Here is a 23,529-nt window from a genome sequence, read left to right as displayed (position 1 = left end):
TCAACTTTTAATCCCATAAAAAATGCCCAGGAAGCTTACTAAATTAAATTTCTACTTTAGTAAGTCTGGGTGCAGAGCCCAGTTATCAGTATTTTTACAAATACTTTCCAGATGACTCAAATTTGACTGTAAGTAATTATTACCATCTTTGTGTGTATTCTCTGAAGCACTCACATAGGTCCACCCTGCTCCCCTCCTCATCCTTCTACAGGCTTATGGATTCCAAGTAAAGCAACATTTATCATAAATGACTTGAATTACGCAAGAACTTGTCTAGGTGCTTGTTCTGCCTCTCCCACTAAACAGAAGTAATCTTGTGGCACCTCAGTGGCTCAGTCATTTGAGTGTCCAACTTTGGCTCAAGGTCATGATCTCACAGTTCGTGGGCTTTGTGCACTGACAGCTCAGAGCATGCTTCAGATTCTGTCTCACTCAGCCCCTCCCACTCATGCTTTCTCTCTCAAAAATAAACATAGAGATAATCTTGCAAGTTCATGTACAAAATAAAGAGTGGGGTAGAACAAAACCTTCTGATTCAACTTTATAACCTTTTCAGTGTACATTATAGCCAGAGCTACTTGTGTTCCTCCTTATTCCCGATGCCTGTCATTAGCAGCAACTTAAACAAGGTTAGAGTAGATCTAATTAGCTCCATTTTGATGCTAGTGATCAGGGAAGTACAGCCTGAGTGCTTAAACAAAGGTTTAAGTTTCAATTAATTATGCTCGCCTCATATACCCACAGAGAGGTGAATGGCATCAGTAGGTAACAGAACATCCTTGTTAGCTGTTTTAAATGATAAATGTGGGGGCACCTGGCTGGCTCAGTTGGTAGAGCATGCAACTCTTGATCTCAGGGTTGTGAGTTGGAACCCCATATTAAAAAAAAAAAAAAAAAGACAAATGAAGGAGTGCCTGAGTGGCTCAGTCTGTTAAGTGTCTGGCTTTGGTTCAAGTCATGATCTTACGGTTTGGTTCCTGTGTTCAAACCCCACGTTGGGCTCTCTGCTGTCAGTGCAGAACCTGCTTTGGATACTCTGAATCCCTCTATCTGCCCCTCCCCCTGTGCACACCCATGCGCAAGCATGCGCTCTCTCATTCTCTCAAAAATAAACAGAGGGACCTGGGTAGCTCAGTCAGTTAAGCCTCAGACTTCAGGTCGTGATCTTGCAGTTTGTGGATTTGAGCCCAGCGCTGAGCTCTGCACTGACTGCTTGGAACCTGCTTCGAATTCTGTGTCTCCCTCTCTGTCTGACCCTCCCCCCCACTTACACTCTCTCTCTCTCAAAAATAAAAAAAATTAAAAAAATTTTAATATCTAAAAATAAAAAATAAACATAAAAAAATGATAAATGTAAAGATGCAGCAAAGCAGAAAAACAATAAAAGCGCTGGGGCAAAATAAATTCTTGCTCATCTACAACTTAGCTGGTGATCTTGAGGAACTTACACCTTCCCTTTTTTTTTAAGACACTTCTTTTTAAGTAATCTCTACCCAACGTGGGGGTTGGACCGACAACCCCTACTAGGTCAAGACCTGATCTACTGAATAAGCCAGCCAGGTGCCCAGGAAGTTATACCTTCTAAATTACAAGTTCCCTAACTGTGAAATGAAGATAATCTTATAAAGATTATTAGAAGGGATCAGAGACAAGATATGAAAACTGCCTAATACACAGATGTCTAAAATATGGCTAAATATGGGTATATACCTACTAAAGTATTAAGAGGAAAAGGCAAGACAAAATACTATACAGAATATATTATTGTATAAACCACTTGAATAAAATAAAGACAAGGAAAAATGTCAAAACAATAAGTGGTTTCATCAGAGTAAAGAAATCACAGGTGACTTTTTCCATTTTCTATACGTTTTATAATTTGGTTCTATTTTACAAGAGATAAATGTAAAGGCAAAATTTGAAATTATTAATATAAAACTTGCACACTGCAAATTTTTCACATACAAACATTTTAAAAGTTCTATATGCTACCCATACTCTGTTTACCAAAAAAGTTCACATAAAGTCAAAAAACTTATTAGTAAATCTAATGTGTATTACATAAGTGATATGGCCAAATTTTTAACTTTGACATATATAGTACAAAAGTAAATATCTCATAAGAACCATCAGACCTCATAATAGCAGTGCAAAGGAGTTGGAAAGATTAACTGCCTGCCTCTTCCCTTTCACCACCTACCTTATATAACAGCTGAAACTTGGGGTTTAGACATTTTCTTCCTTCGTTTTTCCACTATCTTTCCTATCCATTCTTCACACCCAACTCAAATCCAGTGTTCCATTAATATGTCTTGACTCTAGCCCTAACTAGTTATTCTTCTCTTCTACATTTGGTCTCATGTTGTAAAATTAACTTTTTAATATACATTGTCCTATAGTGCTTCGTTTCTTCTCCCTATGGCTAACTGGAGTTAAATCAGTTCAATTAGGAACTACTTATTCAACAGATGAAAAACATTAGGGCACTATTTACTGAACTAGTTATGTGATAGAGAGAAGATGTTGGTCCACAGGAGGTGGCAGCAGCAAGCAAATTTAAACTGAATTACTTGCTTCTGTGGAGAAAGGCAGGAGAGATGATCTGAGTTGATACACTCAAGGCTTTTCTCCTTGCTCATGTGCAGACTTGCAGGATTCAATGGTGAAGAAAAAGATCACTTTTGTTTGCCCTAATTCAGGGAATAGAGCTTTTTCTTCCTCTTCTGCATGAAACTCCTGAACAGTCTGCAGGTAACAGGGCAGTCATACTAGGGCAGTCAAAACCAATGCTGCAGCCTACTCACTTCTTAGGAGATGTAGTCTTCCTCATATCTCCCTCCCCCCAGACTAAACAAACCAACACACCTAAATGATGCTGAAGCTGCAGAAATTTACATTTCTTCAATTTCAAAATAGATCCACCCCAACTTCCATGTACCATCCCTTCATTTAAAAGAATTCATATCAGCCAATAGGTTCCAAATTATGCTTCATAGGGGAGATGTTTTGGAGATCTCCGGGGGCGAGGGGTGGGGAAGCACCAAAAGTTAGCAATTCATGGGGTTTTGAGTAAGGTTTTGTTTGGGAGGAAAAGAAAAATTCACAGCTAAAAAGGTTAAAAATTGTTATGGGACTAATCTTTACTCCTGGCAGGTAAGCACAAAGGCTTGCATCTGAGTAATTCTTGGTTTACACTATTCAAAGTAGATAGTAAATGATTCTAGAGTTGCTAACTAACCTTATCCCAAAATGGTGATGTTTGGAAAAACAACAGTCCCCTCTGGATCAATCTTTAGCCATATCAAAAAACAAAAACAAAAACAAACAAAAACCAGAATACTATCATTTTTAATACCTAATTGAATTTCAGACATTTTTATATGGTCTAATTTATCATAAGAGCCCATACTAACTATATAAAAACCAGTCTTGGGGCACCCGGTGGCTCAGTCAGTTAAGCGTCCAACTTTGGCTCAGGTCATGATCTCACAGTCTGCAAGTTCCAGCCCCTGTGCTCCTCCGCGACTTGTGCACATACTCTCTCAAAATAAATAAATAAACTAAAAAAAAAAAAAAAAAAGGTCTTACTTCCAGCAGCTCAAACTTCACTAAATCTCTTTAAGGCTTGGAACACTTTGTGGGTGGAAAGGAAACAATACAGAAAAAAACAAATACAAAGTCTGTTGAATGATATATAGACACCAAAACCTTGAAACACCTAACAACAAAGAGCTCTCATGTTACTGTTATTCAAGAGAGCCATTGGCATTCCCAATCATCAGTTACCTCTCTGCACACTCTGAATAAGTCGATTATACTCCGCTGCTCTATTTAACCCATCCTGCAAATTGGGTTATGGGGGTTCTTTCTCTGGCCCTCTTCTCTTACTGTGTGTTGGCTCTAGAACCGGACTGCAGAAACAAGTACAACAGCTCTGCTTTTTCAGCTTACCTGACTTCACAAAGTTATTCTTAATATTATTTTTCTTTTTAATGTTTATTTTTGAGAGAGAGAGCACGTGCACAAGCAGGGGAGGGGCAAAGAGACAAAAGAATCTGAAGCAGGCTCCAGGCTCTGAGCTGTCAGCACAGAGCCCGATGCAGGGCTCAAACCCACAAACCATGAGACCATGACCTGGGCTGAAGTCGGACGGTTAACCGATTGAGCCACCCAGGTGTCTCCAAAGTTATTCTTTTTTGAGCTTCAGTGGCTTTATCTGCAGAATCAGATAGTTGTACCTACCTCATAATAATTAAATGAAAACTTACAAATATGTAAATTAATCAGGACAGATGTATGCTTCATATTGTATAGTGTTCAATTTCAGCCATTGTTTTTATTACCAATATTCTTAAATAATCTTAAACTCTTTCATGCCTTTAGCTATACTGAGGTCTATAAATACAAATTTCCATCAACAGTTTTCTCTCCTGAGCTCCAGACCCTACCATTACCTTACTGTCCCCCACATGTACCCCAAACACTATTTCCAACAACCAACACATCTCCAAACCCTAACCTTAACCTGGTGCTAATCCTATCTTCTCTATTTTTTCTTTTTTTTTTTTGCAGTAACTACTCAGCAAACAAGTCAACATTCTTCAAATCCACCTTTCCATCCTTATTGGGTCTTTTTCTTCCAAACTATTATAAAAGCCTCTGATTTGGTCTTTGAGTCACCTACACCTATCATATAATAGATGAGTTTACATAAGGTGCTAAACTAAGTTTCCATTTCTCTATTTGTACATATAGGATATTGCCTCCCAGGGTTGGCATGAGCATTAGAAGACTATGAAAGTGGCTAACAAAGGCAGTGCTCAATAAGTAGTTCACCCTTCTGATCATCCAAACTAACTCCACATTAACTATCATCCCTTACAATCCAACTAACTATAAAATAAAAATCCAAAGCCCTTCCAATATACTATTGGGCTCAACCAACCTCTCCAGCTTTATCACTTATCATTCTTTTCCACATTAGACTTCTCATTACTCTGAGAACATAACCTAAGCATTCATGAGATCATGTTTATAAACACGATGTCTCCTCTTCCTAGAATGTCTTTCTTCCTACTTCTCTACCTGGCAAACTCCATATACCACATAATGGTCATGGTCTTTGGGGGATAGAGGCTTCTGTGTCTATTCAAGTGTAGTTCCAACATTTTCATTTATCATTTATTAAGACAAAAATGAAACAAAAACAGGGGTGCCTGGGCAGCTCAGTCAGTTAAGCGTCCAACTTCAGCTCAGGTCATGATCTCACGGTTCGTGAGTTCGAACCCCACATCAGGCTCTGTGCTGACAGCTCAGAGCCTGGAGCCTGCTTCAATTTCTGTGTCTCCTTCTCTTTCTGCCCCTCCCTCACTCATGCTCTCTCGAAAATGAACATTAAAAAGAAAAAAAATGAAACAAAAACATGTCAGAACTTCACAAGTTCATCAATGATTTGAGTAACTTCTCTGCCAAACTGGATAATAATTTTCAAATTCTGGAAGAGTATTTCCTCAAATTCTTTGTGTTATTCAAAATATGTCAGAGCTACAGACATGACATGCTTAATTTAATCTGCATTTGTATTTTCTCTATCACTGTAAGGCTAGACAACTTAAAAAAAACAAGCCCTGATATATAGCATTTCCCAATTTCCATGGTGTAAGTAACACGTCATATTTCAAGCTACCAATGTTGACACCCCTGAATGTGGGGTTGAGAAGAGATGTGCAATTGCACAGTATCATATATTGATACAACAGACGTAAATAACCTCAAGAATGATAGATTTGAGTATTAGTTTGAATAGTAACAGTGGCATTCTAAGTTTATGTTGAATTTTAATTTTTATTATAAACCAGTTTATAATGCATTTAATGTAAATACAAAGGCATTTAGGGGCACCTGGGTGGCTCAGTCGGTTAAGCATCTGACTCCGGCTCAGGTCATGATCTCACGGCTCGTGAGTTAGAGCCCCGTGTCGGGCTCTATGCTGACGGTTCAGAGCTTGGAGCCTGCTTCGGATTCTGTGTCTCCCTCTCTCTCTCTGCCCCTTCCCTGCTTGTGCTCGCTCACTCTCTCTCTCTTTCAAAAATAAACATTAAGGGGCGCCTGGGTGGCTCAGCTGGTTGAGCGTCCGACTTCAGCTCAGGTTATGATCTCACGGCTCGTGAGTTCGAGCCCCACGTTGGGCTCTGTGCTGACAGCTCAGAGCCTGGAACCTGCTTCGGATTCTGTGCCTCCCCCTCTCTCTGCCCCAACCCACTCACACTCTCTCTCAAAAATAAACATTAAAAATTTTTTTTAATACAAAGGCATTTAATCTTTTAATATAATGTATTTAAAATTTTATGTCATTTAATAATGACTTTTTAAAAACGAATGTTTAACAGCCAGCTTACTAAAATTCTTGAAAACTAAATTTAACTTACAATTAGCCAGCCCCAGCACATCACTGACCTAACTGAAATATCAATTCCACTACTTATTAAGCTATGAGACCTTACATAAATAACCTCTTTGAGCCTCTTCCTCATCTAAAATGATAATATACTAAACTTTTATGTGCACTATGTGCCAAGAACTGTGCTATCATCTGAGTGCTTATTACTCATTCTATTTGACATGGTTCAAATGCTATTTCCAAACACCTGGGTGGCTCAGTTAAGCATCCAACTCTTGATTTCGGCTCAAGTCATGATCTCACATTTGTGAGATAAAGCCCCACATTGAGTTCTGCACTGGGCATGGAGCTGCTTGAGATTCTCTCCCCCTCTGCCCCACTCCCCCACTCATACTCTATCATGCTCTATCTAAAATAAAAAGTTATTTTCTCTATGAAGCCTTCCTTAATTTCCCTCATTTATCACTCTCTTCAGAAAGCTATTTTTTCATTCCTCTACTATAGCTAATATCCCATATTTTATCCATTCTGTTGTCCTCCTAACAACACTGTCTGGTCCTAAAGCAAAGATGGTGCCTTGTTTATCAATTAACACAAATATTTGCTCAAAGAGATCCAAATTCAGTGTCATCTATTCTCTTCTAGTGCTCCTTTAAGAAAGCTGCGGAAAGGCATTTTATCTATCCACAAAGTAAGGAAGGTGATGAGTAACACAAACAGAATTTCTTCAACCCTTTCGGCAAAGACAGATAAACTTATCTGCAAAACAGAAGTAGACATAAATGGCCTTAGAATTTTACAAAAAGTTCAGGTTTGCTACCCCATTAAAACAGGGTGCCTGGCATCTGAAGAGGCGATTTAAGCCAGTGGTGGAGCAGAGAAATACTAAATGGAAAGGACCAATACGCCATGGGTATTTATTCATATTTATTTAATACGAAAACATATTTGGCTAAAGTGATATTTTCTTTCTTTTATGTCAGAAGTTTTACTTACATATTTTAAATTTTTTTCTAAAGTTAAAAATGGAGGGGCGCCTGGGTGGCTCAGTCGGTTAAGCATATGACTTCAGCTCAGGTCACGCATGACCTCTTGGGTTCGGGAGTTCAAGTCCCATGGCGGGCTCTGTGCTGACAGATAGCTCAGAGCATGGAGCCTGTTTCTGATTCAGTGCCTCCCTTTCCCTTTGTCCCTCCCCCACTTGTGCACGCGCGCGTGCTCTCTCTCACAAAAATAAACATTTAAATAAATAATAATAAAATAAAGTTAAAAATGGAGCAGGGCGCCTGGCTGGCTCAGTAGGTGGAGCACATGACTCTTGATCTCGGGGTCATGAGTCTGAGTCCCACGTGGGGTGCAGAGATTACTTAAAAAAAATAACTTTAAAAAAAATTTTTAAAAAATAAAAAGAAAAGAGTATGGAGCCAAGGTTGCTTGCTTCAAATATTTCCCAAGGGATTAAATGCCCAAATCAAAGAATTAGGGAGGAAAAAGATGGCCACAAAGAAAAAAAAAAAAAAAAAACTTCCTTATAAAGACAAGCATTATTTGCACCAACACCACAGGAAAACTACTTTTAAGAAAAAGGAAACAGAGCCATCTGGGTGGCTCAGTTGGTTGAGCGACCAACTTCGGCTCAGGTCATGATCTCATGGTTCACGGGTTTGAGCCCCACATCAGGCTCGCTGCTGTAGGCCTGTCAGCACAGAACCCACTTCTGTCTCCCTCTCTCTGCCCCTCCCCTGCTTGCACCCTTCAAAAAATAATATTAAAAAAAAAAAAAGAAAGAAACATGTCTCTTTTTTTTTTTTTTTTTAATTTTTTTTTTTTTCAACGTTTATTTATTTTTGGGACAGAGAGAGACAGAGCATGAACGGGGGAGGGGCAGAGAGAGAGGGAGACACAGAATCGGAAACAGGCTCCAGGCTCTGAGCCATCAGCCCAGAGCCCGACGCGGGGCTCGAACTCACGGACCGCGAGATCGTGACCTGGCTGAAGTCGGACGCTTAACTGACTGCGCCACCCAGGCGCCCCAGAAACATGTCTCTTAAATAATCACTTCTATATTTTTTTAGTAAGTCTTCAGTATGTGGGCGCCTGGGTGACTCAGTAGGCTAAGCGTCTGATTCTTGATTTCAGCTTAGGTCATGATTTCACAGTTGTGGGTTCGAGCCCCACTTGGGGCTCTACACTGTGTGTGAGGCCTGATTAGGATTCTCTCACTCCCTTTCTCTCTGCTCCTCCCCAGCACATACACACTCTCTCTCTCAAAAAAGTAAAAATAGGGGCGCCTGGGTGGCGCAGTCGGTTAAGCGTCCGACTTCAGCCAGGTCACGATCTCGCGGTCCGGGAGTTCGAGCCCCGCGTCGGGCTCTGGGCTGATGGCTCAGAGCCTGGAGCCTGTTTCCGATTCTGTGTCTCCCTCTCTCTCTGCCCCTCCCCCGTTCATGCTCTGTCTCTCTCTGTCCCCCAAAAAAAATAAATAAATAAATAAACGTTGAAAAAATAAAAAAAAAGTAAAAATAAACTTAAAATTCAAAAAAAAAAAAAAAAGGCTTTAGTATGTTTTAGGGGCACCTGGGTGGCTCTGTCGGTTAAGTGTCCCACTCTTGATTTCGGTTCCTGGTGGTGAGATCAAGCCCCATGTTTCCATTCTGGGCGTGGAGCCTCTTTAAGATTCCCTCTCCCTCTCTGACTGCCCCTCCCCCTCACACACACGTATGAACACTCTAAAAAAAACCCAAAAACTTAAAAAAAAAAAAAAAAAAAGTCCTGGAGTGCCTGGGCGGTTCAATCGATTAAGTGTCTGCGTTAGGCTCAAGTCATCTCACCGTGGTTCATGGGTTTAAGGCCCGCATCAGGCTCTGCTGACAGTGCACAGCATGCTTCTGATGCTGCCTCCCTCTTTCTCTCTGCCCCTCCCTCACTCTCTCTAAAAAACAAACATTAGGGGTGCCTGGATAGGTCAGTAAGTTAAGTGTCAAACCTCAGCTCAGGTCATGATCTCGTGGTTCATGAGTTCTCGCCCTGCGCTGGGCTCTGTGCTAACAGCTCAGAGCCTGGAGCCTGCTTCAGATTCTGTCTCCCCCCCCCTCTCCCTGCCCCTCCCCTGCTCGTGCGGTCTCTCTCTCTCTCTCAAAATTAAACATAAAAAAAATTTTTTAATAAAAAAAAATAAACATTAAAAAAAGTTTATAAAAAATAAACCTTTAGTATTGTTTTAGATAACTTTTTCATTAATACTAATACAGTAACTGTATTAAAAGGTAACCACCCACATACCTTATCTGTGCTAAGATTTACTGGAAATCTACCAATCTTTTCTGTCATTCATGTCCTTCTAGCCTTAAGACCTTTATTCTTTTTATAAGTAATAAGTATTTAGGTCAAAAATTATAGAACAGAAATAACCTTCCTAAAAAGACCTGTTTAAGAGCATCAATTCCTCTCCGTGAATTTCACACATTATCTTGGGCTGGCTAACCTTACCCTGGGTTTATCTGGTTAGACTATTCCACATGTAAACTTTCTTTACAATGAATCTAATTAAAGTTCTTTTGGTCTCTTCTTGAAACCCTCTTGTGACTAAGAACTCCATTTTTAGAAAGTTCTCCCTTTTATTTACAACTCTTCCTATAACCTCTATCCATTGGTTCTGGTGCTGTTTTCTGGCTTGGAGAATAAACCTACAAAGTTGTTGTGGGATTTTGTCTGTCTGTTTGTCTGTTTAAGTAAGCAACATAAAGCTTGAACTCATGACCCTGAGATGAGGAGTCACATGCTCTACCAACTGAGCCAGGCACCCCTAAACCTACTGGTCTTAAAAGTATTTGATTACACTTATCATATTCCCCTTCCAAATCATCTCTTCTAAGCACACTAAGGCATCTGATGAGAAATACGATAATGTGTATGAAACACATCACTGGAAAAAGCTGCTAGTATTTAGTAATGGCATCTATTACCATATACTCGTTCACCTTTACTTCTACAAGCTCCCCATTGCCTTCCATGCAAAGCTAACATCAAGGAGAGCATGGGCTGGTATATGGAATTGTTGCATCACTATGTTGTACACCTGAAACTAATACAACACTGTACATGAACTGGAATTAAAATAAAAACTTAAGAAAAAAGTAACATCAATGAGTTTCTGATTGAAATTAGGTCTTATCCTTTCTTTTAAACTCTAGAATTTAAGCCAACTTTGTACCTGACTCAGTAAGTTCCTCCTATATCAAACTAACTGCATAAACATTTCATTCAACTTCCTTTTCCTCATCTCCAACAAACTTCCATTGTAGGGAAACCCACTCCACAAATACCAATTAGACTAGCTCTTGGACTGTACAGGACTTCTTGTTCCAAGTTATTATCTATACAGTGTCACAGACGTGAGCTGTCCTGAATCTGTGTTCATTCTTCCCCAAACATCTCTGGCAACCTTCTATACATCTTTGAAGGCTCAGCTCAAAAGTCACCTCTTCCAGGATTCTTCTGGGACCAATCCACCTATATACCCCAGGCTGGGTTAGACAATCGTCAAGCTTCCAAATTGGCATTCTGCGCATATCTTGAGAAAAATACTGTTTTGTACAGTTACCTGTCATGAGTATAAGGCTCCCTGACAACACACTCCTGCTTTCTCAGTAATATCTAGCACAGAGTAAAAAATTGTTCAAAGAAAAGGCAAATAGCTTCATCTCAATTCTTAAGCAGCATAATGAATCTTAAATATATCCAAACACATTCCAAGTCACTATTTTTAGGTCTTCTGCTTGAAAATAGGAATAACTCTAGAGGTATTTAAGAAATCCTGCTATTTTTATTTAATAACAATGAAATTTTTAAAAATACATACCTTGAGCCATTGTCACTATAATCACATCTTCTCTAGATCTATTTCTCTCCCATTAGCTTTCCAATTATTCAGAAAAATCATTTACCCAAGTGCCTGATTAAATCTAACACGAGGCCAGGCTTTAAAACTTTTTTTTTTTTTAAGTTTATTTATTTTTGAGACAAAACGAAGACAGAGAATCCCAAGCAGGCTCCGTGCTATCAGCACAGAGCTTGATACTGGGCTTGAACTCAAGAACTGTGAGATTATGACCTGAGCTGAAGTCAAGAGTCAGACGCTTAACAGACTGAGCCACCTAGGCACCCCAGGGGCTAGGCTTTAAGAAAATTATGCAGTCCTTGTTTCCCTCTACTCTTCCTACTTTTACCTACAGTTGAAAGACTAGACATACAAGACAAATATTAAACTATTATGAAGCTTATAAAAAAACATTATCGCTTATGCAAGGAGTAACTCTCCCTTTATGCCAGACTATTCTAAAGTTGAAATAAGTTAACTCACTGTTGTCTTCTTTTGACAGTGATTCTTTCAAAATTTTCAAAAAGAAAAAGCCCCATATGGCAATATACAGCACAGCCAAGACCTTCAAAGAGCATACACCCTTTGACCCAACAATAACACTAAAGGACAGGTGTAAATCAGTATTTATATCATGGATGTTCACTGCAGTGTTATTTCAGCTGGAAAAAAATATAAAGACGCTGACAAATCTAACAATTAAGGATTGGAAAATTATAATAAATCTATGTTAGAATATTATGAAGCCATCAAAAGTGATGTCAAAGAATATTTAACAATTAAGGAAAAGTTCTAAATAATTGCAGAAAAGTTACAAAACAGTATCTGAAGTATACAAAATAAACAACACATGGAAAATGTCACTAAAAGCTGCTCAAGTTTCAAGCCATAGATCCAGTGCTTGAAGTTTCTATGATACTACTGAAGTAGATCATGGAACAGAACAAGTCAGTAATACTAGGCAAAAATGGCTATAGTTCTGCTTCAGTGTGTTCTGCCAAGATACATGCCCAATCATGGAACTTTAGAATAGCTGTGACATCATCTTCAGGATGAAGCTTAAGTATTTCTCTACTTATTGAGTTACCATGCCCATCTGGCACGATTTTTTGCAATCTTGTAAATAACACAAAGGTGCACATACAAACACCCTAACTAAAGGAGTCTACTGCCTCAATGAGCTATCAGTTTCACTCTCATGAAACTTGTTTTGTATTGGAAGCCTAATAAAGACTGGCTTTAGAGTCAGTTATGTAAGGATGTTAAGGATAACAGCGGGCAAGAGAAGGCAATACTGACTGAAATGGTAACTGGGTTTAGAAGCAATCATAGGGACCTTCCTGAAACCCCAGCAATCTCTTCTCACAAAAGGTAAACTAAAAAGTAATCTCACGCAAGTATAATCGAAGCTTTTTTTTGTTTGTTTTTACTTTTGGTGGTTTGTTCGCTAGCCTGAGAACAATTACTATACTCATTCATCAAAAGTCTTTATGGAATAGCTTTAAGACTGATCCATTAATCGGCTAAACAAAGACGCTAAACCTTGATTATTATTACTCACTGTGAAAACATCCCAACACTGGTCAATTCCAATTTGTGAATCTTACACCTCCTTATGAAGTTCAATTATTATTCACTGAACCACTCAAGTGAATTTAATACAAATACAAACCTGATTGAAAGTTTACATAAATTAACAGCCCTTAAATTTGCTACTTCATTTTTATTTTTTTTAATGTTTATTTTAAGAAAGAAAAAGCATGTGCAAGCAAGGAGAGGGGCAAAGAGAGGGAGAAAGAATGCCAAGCAGGCTCCACACGATCAGTGCAGAGCCTGACCTGGGGCTCAATACCACCCCCACAAACCTCAAGATCATGACTTGAGTCAGATGCTCAACTGACTGGGATCACCCAGGCACCCCTGCTACTTCATTTTTAAACCCAAGCTTCTCCGCTAGTTCTAACACCTACAGGTTGATCTTATTATCTATGCTGTACATTCCTGAAAACATTGAAATCTTTGCTTTCCTACTTTTTAAAATATTTTTGAGAGCATACACATGAGTGGGGGAGGGGCAGAGCGCAAGGGGGACAGAGGATCTGAAGCGGGCTCTCTGCTGACAGTGGAGAGCCTGATGTGGGGCTATCTCACAAACCGTGAGATATCCTGACCTGAAGTTGGACACTTAACTGACTGAGCCACGTAGGTGCCCCTGCCTTCCTATTTTTAATCACAAGATGTAGACAGAACGTGCAGATATATGCAAGCAGATTTATAATACGGGATTGATATTATGCATGTTTTGAGTGATTAAACTAAGCACCTGAATGGCCCTCACATACAATAATAATCTGCTGTGTCAATACATGATGCTTAAAAGGTCTCCCTTCCTTGTTCCTCTAGATTCAGAAGTCAAAACATCTTTTGAGCCTTTCACATGTCTAGCAAAACTAATCAGTAAACTATCTTTCTACAAGATGAGGGCAGGTTTTAAGTTACACTGTTCAAGTTTGGGGAAGGGAAGAGAATTTAAAGGACAAAAAAAGGAGTGTTTTTTTTTCTGACAGGTAACTTTTCAGTAATGTGGCTCTGTATCCCCAATACTTTTAGCATCACTGACAAGCATATCTCCATTTTTTATTCAACTGCACACACTAGAATGGCAACCATCCTACTTCAGTTGAACAACCATGCCCCTAATTCTTAGGTGTTATGGAGAAGGAGAATCTAACCAAAGAGCCATCCTCCCAGTGCTCAAAAGTTTTTACAGAGATATAACAAGTACCTCAGATCCTAGATCAAATATATAAAATCCCTAGGAATTCATCACAAACATAAGAAAAATATATTTACATAAGTTTATTAGGTTTTATTTTACATTTGAACCTGACCACTTAGAATTCTCCCAATCGTTAATAATCTTGAAAAAGAAACTTCTCTTTACCCACAATAATCTTTTCACCTACTTCCAACATTTAAATATGTCTAAATCCTAGATAACGTATGTTCTGCCCCAACCAGTACTTTATCATTCTCTACCGTCTTAAAGTTTACATTCACTCAAAACACACAGACCAAGCATTACCAACACTTTCCAGTAAATTCCAACATTTTAGTTTGGACCTATTCTCCATGATTCTGCCCAAGACTCACTTGTTACAGAGGAACAAGAGAAGATTACCCCTCAGGAATACAGGAGAATTTTAAGAGCAGAAGACCAGCTTTTTCTAATCATGTTTTCTAAGTTTTATATAATAAACATTACTTTTTCAATGGGAAAAAGGTTTGGGAAAAAACAATTAAGTAGAACACTAAGGATAGGAATAAGGAAGAAAGTTCTGAAAAATACAATAATGCTGCCAATTGTTAAAGGCAAGCAGAAAGTGATGTCAGGGCTGGTGACACACTAACTCTGATTTAACCACTGTACCCAAGTTAGGCCAAAAGTTAATTACAACATAACTTTTACCTTTTCTCTGCCATATTACAGCCTCAATCTTTTCGTACTTTCATTTCCATGGTTCTATCACTTCAATTATGCTGTCTGCATTTCTTTTGGCCTTATTCACCTCTTTTGCATCATTTATTTATTTATTTTTTTTTCAACGTTTATTTATTTTTGGGACAGAGACAGAGCATGAACGGGGGAGGGGCAGAGAGAGAGGGAGACACAGAATCGGAAACAGGCTCCAGGCTCTGAGCCATCAGCCCAGAGCCCGACGTGGGGCTCGAACTCACGGACCGCGAGATCGTGACCTGGCTGAAGTCGGACGCTTAACCGACTGCGCCACCCAGGCGCCCCTCTTTTGCATCATTTAAATTCAGTTTCTCTACAGTTTCTGCTTTCCGTTAATTTAAGCCCACATTTCTATACACTAAGTCAAACAGTAACACCAATTACACTTCCACAAAGGCTTGAACTGTTAAGTGATACGCTTGTTACTTACAGAGCTTTTATTAACCATTCAGTATAATAACTCTCCTGTTCCCTCTTGTACATTTTTCCTTCTCTAAAAGTCTTAATAATGGTAAACCGGTTACCTTTTTAACACTTTCTTCTTCCTCTTGGCGTTTCTCATAGTGTGAGAAGTCATCAAAAATCGAAGTGGTGTGCTTGTAGCTGGCTATGATTTTCAACACCTGCTTAGCCTTTTCCAGAGGCACTTCCTGAGTGTCCCTGGAGTTGGTCACTGGTTTATTCTCGTTGTTCTCTAGGCGAATGTGTCGCAGTTGGCTATTGGGAACGTCCTTCACAAAAATCCACCTGACGTCAAAACGACCCTTCCATTTGTCCTGGGACCACACACCTGCACATGTGTTGTAGTCCACAGCAGATTTCATTTCTGCAACGCCACAGAAGTGTCCACTGCCGTTGACACTGAAAAGTAAGTAAACGGGGCCTTTCCCGTTCATGGAGCGATAAGCAGCATCCAGTCTCTTGTTACCGTGCTCTGTGCTGCACCAGATATTATACTTAATGGAACGGTGGATATCGTCCTCAGAGTAGCTCTTAATGATGAAAACCCGGCCATGTTTCAGATTCCAGTCAAAATCCTTGGGGTTATAGTTATTAATAGACCGCAGCTTCTCCAACACTGGGTGAGGTTCTGAAGGAGTAGATCCAGATCCGGCCTGAGACGGTCCTACTCCATTACCATCCACCCCATTATGACCGAACCCACTGCCACGGTTCCGAGGTGCTACCCAGCGGGTTGGCTGAGTTGCTTGTTGCTGGACTGAGAGCTGGGCAGGCTGAGGTGGAGGTGGGGGCAATGGCTGTGTCTGTTGCCCAACTGATGCCTGAGCCACTGGTGGGCTATTGTTAGCCTGCTGACCTACAGGCTGGGGAGACCCCTGGGTTGGCTGTTGACCTAAATTCTGAACCAAAGCCTGTGAGGGGGCTTTTGCCACAGGACCCTTGTTATCCCAAGTTCCAATATCCATGTTATGCTTTATTGGGGGTGGTGGAAGACTTGACCCTGCAATGCCATTCTTGGTCTTCAACTTAGGCTGCTGTTTCGCAGGCTTGCTAGCAATATCAGCCCAAGACGCTGGTTTTGGAGGAGCAATAGTAGCTGGAGGCAAACTATTGGAAGCCACGATGTTACCAGTAATGGACCCACTACCAACTGCAGAGCCTACAACTTTTGGAACATTGCTTGCAACTTCTGTGCTACCCAACTTCAGCGCTGCCATCCCTTGGTCTATAGTATTCATGCCAGGAGCCTTATTGAGGGTCTCACTGGCAAAAGCTGACTGTCCATCAATCATGGCTCCACCTAAGGAGCTAGGTGCATAAGCATAATTGCTACTATATCCAGAGCTTTGAGTAGACTGTCCCTGAGAACTGTTATTTCCCCAAGCTGAGAAGTCAATCCCACTGGGAAAGAAATTAAAACCATGTTGACCAAGAAATGGAGTGCTACCTAGGGCTCCTGGTTGTCCAAACATTGCATCTGGTAGGAAGTGAGGCTCTCCGTTGCTCAGCTGTCCATAAGAAGTTAGATAGGGCATGGCTGTATCACCCCCAGTAGACCAAGCAGCTTCACCCAATGAATAGGAGAAGCCAATGGAGGGACTGTAGTAACTGGGTAAGTAGGAATCTGACATGGCAGTATATGCATTATTCTGTGGAAGGAAAAAAACAAAACAAACACGCAAATCACAACTAAACACAAAAATTAATAAAACAACAATCAAAACATTTCCTCTCCCAATTATTCACACAACTCAAATTCAACTAAAAAAGCAAATGACCACCTCAGGTGGTCTCTTCCAACAAACTTGCTGGAATTTTTACACTGTAAGAGATTTTGGTTTAACAAGTGAAATGTTTAAACACTTCAAGTTAAAGTGACATACAGTGATGTGGACCTTAACTTAAGCACTATCGTTCAGTGAAGGGAAAACCCAGCATCTCATCAACAGTATTAATGACAGTATTAATAACAGTTCTACAGAACTGTTGAGATGATGCTTCTACTAAAAACCGTTATCTCTGGATTTCAGGAGTGGGAATTTTGACACATTAGGAGTGTTCCTAAGAGTTTTCTATAAAAACCATACAATAGATAAAACAACACAAAAAGACCTGGAAATTACAAGTTCTATCCCAAAAATCTGTGTTGCCATTCCTCAACCATAATACAAGGTTCATCACACCTAGTTTACATTGCCAGCCTCTTGGCAAACCATTTGGGAACATCAACAAATGCCACTATTTAATTATAACCTGGAAAGAAAATGTACAATGGATTCCAGAGTTTAAAACTAGAAAAACCTTGCTACCTGTTGTACTTCACCTATAAAATTATTGGCTGTAAGCTCAAATGCACACCTAACTTTTCCATTAAAAACAGAATTCCAAAAACATGGTAAAGTTCGACTCTTTAAAAAAAAGAATTATCCTAAAGAATTTCCCAGAAATATAAACTTATATTCAACTAGTCTCCACACTGGAAGACAGATTACACTGTAAAAACATCATTCTTGTTCTTACTTTAGTTTATGAACAGTATCTTAACTTTTCTATAAATGCTAGAATTCACAGACTAGTCCTGTGAGAAGCTGGAGATACAAAAAATTGGTCTCTGTAAATATAGATACAGCTCAATTCAAAATAGAGTACTTTACCCTAACTTGAAAATAACTCTGGTACAAGAGTACACTTATCTTGATGAGCACGGAGAAATTTATAAAATTGTCGAACCACTGTATTATATACCTGATACTAATATAACACTGTATGTTAACTACACTAGAATTAAAATAATAGCTCTGGTACATAAGAATCCATTAACTAGTGAATAGAGAATTTTACTCTCAAGAGACTTGAATGACCATAACTATGCTAGGCCTTAAGTTTCTATTCCCAAAGCCAAAAGTACTTCTAGCCAAACGTATCTCTTTAAAATTAAATGTTTCGACTAATGTGGCCTGATAAAATGGTGCTTTTCTCTGCCAAAATTTTCCTTAAAAAAAAAAAGGAAAGGAAGCTAAGCCTTTTCACACATACCCTCAAGTTTAGGAGAAGTCTATTTTTCTCAAAGACAGTATTAAAATTTAACAGACTCAAATCCATTATGAGTAAGAAATTCAGTCTATAACCAATGGATTAAGCCTGAAGGATTATTCCAACACTAAGGCGATGAATAATGGTTAAAAAGCAGATGAATTACTCTTGACGATTAACTACAAAGGACAAAGATTCTCAGGTTATCCATCTATTTAACTATGATTTCTATTCCCCTCCCCCCCAAAATTGTTTTAAGACATTTAAGCTTTAGCTTACTTGAGAAATAAAAAGCATGCACTTAATATCACAGGTTCTGCCATTATATAGCTGAATGCCTACACCTGAACTGGCAGGTTCCCACATGTCCCTGAGCTCAAAAATCTGAACTACACATTATTTCACAAGAACTACCTAGAATTATGTTTCCAAATGCTCCCACTCTCCCTGTTATAATGATTATGTAAGGAAACTACTTCAATAGCAGGAATCTATTAATAGTTCATTCCTCTACTTCCTTTCCCATTTTTCCTGATTAACTGGTTGATTTCTGAAAACTTTTCCCAATCCCTTGCTTAAGTGGTTTCTACTCTCAATGCAGAAAATTTTACATAAGAGATCTAAAAGTTTTATGTAAGAATTAGGCCCAAATACGGGCATGCACCAATATTTCAAGTTACTCAAGACTTGTATCTATCGTACAGCATCTGTTAAATGCCCCATAACCTTTTTCATCTTTTAGGGTATTTTAGATGGGTTACTGTCAGTTTTCCTTTTGGCTTATTAATCTGTGGATTTATAGACATTAGCTACAACCCAAAATATTAATTTAAAAGAACTGACAAATCAAAGCAGTTTCTATATGCACAACTCTTGTCAATGTATGAACTTACATGGAGCTAGAAGACATAAAAACAGATTACATCTAAAACATCAGAAGACAGAGAACATGTCAAAAACCTTAATCATTCTCGATCTTCATTTGTGTGTGCCAAAGTGTTTTATCTTCCTTTAACTCCATTTTAGAAATCCTATAGCTCCCATAAGCGAGAAACCAGCGGTGTACAAAGTTGATCTCTGCAGATACATTTCAACTTGAAAAACGAATACCTAAGTCTAAAAGTTAGGATAATCTAAGAGCCCACTAACTAGTGACCAGATGAAAGGGAAGAGACCAGTTCTGCAGCACTGAATAAAGTTCAGGTGATTTTACATTAGTTTTTCCCATCACATATGAATCCAGTTTTCCTAAAAGAAAAAGGTTTTGGGGGTAAAAAGTCAGAATATTTAAACTGGAAAGTATTCTTCAGTTTTCCACTGTTACATTTTTGGTAAGGAGAACTACTAACAGTGCTGTCAGTATACCATGAAGTGTTATCAGTCAGTCTCATCTCAGAATGTTTGCTGGCAACAGAAATGAGAATCTTAACACTGTCTGCAACATTTGTAATAACTCTTCTTACAACACATTAAGTAGTATTAAGAAAGCCAACCTCTGAAAATCAGACTTACTGATAGGGCAGAGAAAGAATATGGTTTACTACACCCTTTGATCAGGCATGTAAATGGTTAACTACTCACGGGCCTTGCCTGTGGACTCAAGTAAGGTTCAAAATCATCATCATTTAATCCATCCTTTTGATGTACAGATCCATTTTGTACTAAAGGGAAAAAAATTCAAATAAATTACAGGAATGTCTTAGTCGTACCACCTACCTCCCAAATTAGTCAAATATATTCTAACCAGAGAAAAACCTTACTAAACAAAGCAAGTAAGTGTGAATTTCAAACGGATAAAGACGAGAGTGACTGCTGAGCAATAATAATCAATGAAAATGTCTCCCTCCACCCAGAGCAAGTTGATCTAAAAAGGTCATTTTATTGGCTCCTCTAGATTTCAATTCCCTCCCGCTTCCCCTCCCCCACCACATGTGAGTACTTCCAGAGTGTGATCCACGAGGATGAAAAACAAAGGCCTTCTAAGACCTACAGGAAACTAAGGACCTGGGACATTTCAAAACCGAATCCACCCCCACCCTTAATGAATTACTCCTTGTTCACTGAGAAGCTGTTCGCCAGCTGCAAGAACACACCGAAAGGGTCAAATACTTAAGTGTGAGGCACCTGCGAACTAAGCGGCTTCCGAAAGGTCCTCTCCCTAGGGCGCCTCCCGGAGACCCCGCCCCCACTGCTCAGCGTCCCCCCCCCCCCTACCCCCCACCCCCACCCCCCAGCCCAGGGCTACCGGCAGAGCTGAGCTCACCTTTGTTTCCTTGACCTTTTGGTCTCTGCGGGCGAAGGAAACGTCGCCGAGCAGCAAGTCGTCCGAGGAAGAAATGGAAAAGAAAAGACAAATTAAAGCCGGGCCCGAGAAGGGAATAAAGGAGCAGGCCTGAGGGGAGGCGTCAAGAATGGTGGTGAGGGGGAGGCTGAAAATGGGAGGCGGGGAAAAGCGCAGGCCGGCGGGGCCCGCTGAGAGAAAGCGGGGTACGCGCCAGAAACAACGCGAGCAGACTAGGCTTCAAGGAAGGGGAAGGAAACAAGGAAGAAAAGAGGCCTACTGAGAAGAGGGAAGGCGGCGCGGCCGGTGGGCTCCGAGGCCCAGGGAGAAGCGGGAGAAGCGGGGAGTACCGGCTGAGGGCGAGGCGCTGGGTGCGGCCGGCCTGAGAGGCCCGAAAACTGGCCCGCGAGAGGCGCCGCCTCTGCTCGGCCCGACCGGGGGCGGCGGGCCCGGGCCTAGTCGGACTACCTCTCGCCTCACACAATGGCCGAGGCATGCGGGCCGGGCCTGTACCTGCTCCAAGAGGCTGCTGGCCGACATGGCTCTCGGATCCTCACGGGTGGCGACAGCTGTGGACTCTCGTCAGGGCGGCGGCGGCGGCGGATGAACCCTGGCGGCGGGAGCAGGCGGCGCGGCGGCGGCTTTTGTCCCTGACACTCGGGGGCCTCGGCGGACGCAGCGGAGACACAGCGCGCGGCTCGGGCTCCGGCTCCGACTCGGCGACGCTCTAGCCCGAGAACTCAACGCCCGTCTCTATGCCTTTACGCGCGCGCCCGCCCCTCGCAGCCGAAATAAGAGCGCCGAGCGGCGGAGGCGAACGGCGCGCGCGGCGCGACGCTGACTCTCACATTCACTCACCCACGCGGAAGGGGCCCGGCGCGAAGCACCCCGGGAAGGAAGAGGCGGGGGTGCAGCTCCCCCTGGTGGTCTGGAGGAGCGGAAGCGGCGAGTGCGGCCTCCCCGCCCCCACCGCCTCAGGATTGGGGCCTGTAGGAAGGTGGGGGCGGCCAGGGTCGTGCCGCGAGGTTTTGACTAACACCTGGATAGAGTAGTTTTTAGCTTGAGAAAACCCACAAAAGCCTGTTTTCTCAAAAAGCGACCCCCGGAGCGCCAGAGACCTCAAAATAAACCAGCCTCCCAGCTGCAAATGGCACCCCACCCCCATGTGGGAGGGAACCCTGAGAGGGGTCACAGCCCCCAGGGAAACTTAATGGGGGCCCTGCCCAGAGAAAGACACGCCGCCACCACTACCACCAGGAACCTGATTATCCTCCTCTGTTGGACTTCAAAAAGAGTGCCCAAAGACTAAAACATCCACAAAAAAAATCTGGTCCCCTGCAAAGGATATTTGGCATTGCAGAGATCATCTACATTGCTAGATCATCTAGCTCTTTTTTAGGGAAGTCATTGGCCCGCCAGGATACTCTGTTAAAGAGTGGCTTTATTTTCAGGAAAAGCAGACCTCACTCATCTACACAAAATTTTCCATGTATGTTCAACAAGTCCAGAGAATCTATAAAACTATGGACTTCCAAGAGAGAATGTCCTTACTCTGGGAAAGGAGGGAGATTAATTCTAACTGAATACCTGCTGTAGGTTAGGTATTGTTGATAGGTTCTTTAAAACATTTAAAGGCTAGCAGCAGCTTCAAAATAGTTGTCAGTCTGTTTTACAACTGGAGAAACAGAGAGGTTAAGTAATGTGCCCAAGGTCACAAAGCTATTAAATAATCATGTGTATCTGACACTAAGAGAAACACAGTAGTGTACTTCCACCCTCAAAAGAAAAACTGTTTTCAGGAATCATAATCCAGAGGAGATCCAAAATATGGGCAAAGACATTTTTAATCAGCAGCAAACCTAATTCATGTAGGGATATTTGATCCTAGGGCACCCATCTCCTAATAGCTTTTGTTATTGCAAATAGTAGTAAACAGATAAATAATGCACTATTCCGTGTCAACTTGATACCATCCACTCTCTGGAAATAGGAGGCTTTGGTGGACTCAGTAGTAAAATAAATGATAACACAGCACCTTGGATTTTGCATTATAATTTTGCTCAAAGTGCTCAAAGCATTTTTTCTGCACATCATCACATTTATGGTTGGAATGAATAAGGCCAGGCATCAATATGTGATGGACTTCTGACAGAAACCATAAAATGTCAAGTCTCAGAGCATAGATCCCACCAAGGAAATAAGAGAAACCTAGTAATCCTTTTTTTTTCTTTTTTAAGATATTCAGCCAGTTAACCTCATAGCCCAGACTTTTGTATAAATTGTAAGCAGTTGCCTATACTTGAAAGCAGCACGATATGATCAATAGAGGATTGACCAAAAGTCACGTCCTGGGAAGGGGAGGCTTCACCACCAGATTTGCAATATTAGGTAAATTACTAGAACTTTCAGAGATTCCCTCATTTGATAAAGGGGATAATAACATCTACCTAACAGGTTTGTTGTGAAGATAAAGTTTAAAACACACACACATACACAGAAGCAAATCTGGTACATTGAAGATTCCTTTCCTATAATCCGATTAAGGGATAATAGTGAAAATTCCCTCCTTCCAATGACTTTTGTGGTGCCTGAAATTTTTCTTACAGTAGTTCTCCCTTATCTGAGGTTTCACTTTCCATGGTTTCAGTTACCCACGGTCCACTGTGGTCCAGACCAGATGATTCTTTTGACATGTGTCAGAAGATCAATAATAGGCTAATGCTAGGTCACAATGCCTACATCTTTTACCTCACATCATCTCATCATGCAGGCATTTTATCATCTCACATCATCACAAGAAGGGTGAGTATATTGTAATAAGAATGGTGGGGGGGGGGGGAGGTGCTACTTATTTATGACAAATATCCCACGTCCTTCATCCTCTCCAGTCAGAAAGTCTTTGAAATGATGCTGTGGATCTTGGCCAGTCAGAGGATGGAGTCATCTGACTTACCCAT

The 23,529-nt window shown here is 40.8% G+C and overlaps 1 protein-coding gene across 3 annotated transcripts in view; it reads right to left on the bottom strand.

The window, feature by feature from the left end:
- The window catches only part of YTHDF2 (YTH N6-methyladenosine RNA binding protein 2), a 34,544-nt gene extending 13,073 nt beyond the window's left edge, over positions 1-21,471 (bottom strand). Inside the window, exons 1-4 of one of the 3 annotated variants that reach the window (XM_045476347.1) lie at positions 21,086-21,471; positions 20,555-20,579; positions 19,873-19,952; positions 15,321-16,907 (exon numbers count right to left, since the gene is read on the bottom strand). In XM_045476347.1, the coding sequence (XP_045332303.1) occupies positions 15,321-16,907; positions 19,873-19,952; positions 20,555-20,579; positions 21,086-21,112 (1,719 nt within the window). In that variant the 5' untranslated portion in view covers positions 21,113-21,471. Of the gene's footprint in view, positions 1-15,320; positions 16,908-18,294; positions 19,822-19,872; positions 19,953-20,554; positions 20,580-21,085 lie in introns of those variants that run through there. The other 2 variants (XM_045476348.1, XM_045476349.1) reach the window with 2 other exon arrangements.
- Positions 21,472-23,529: the final 2,058 nt, after the last annotated feature.

The sequence above is a fragment of the Leopardus geoffroyi genome, chromosome C1 (assembly GCF_018350155.1).
Source record: "Leopardus geoffroyi isolate Oge1 chromosome C1, O.geoffroyi_Oge1_pat1.0, whole genome shotgun sequence".
Lineage (NCBI taxonomy): Eukaryota > Metazoa > Chordata > Mammalia > Carnivora > Felidae > Leopardus > Leopardus geoffroyi.
The sequence above is the reverse complement of the archived record's forward strand: the minus strand, read 5'-3'. Positions and strand labels throughout refer to the sequence as shown.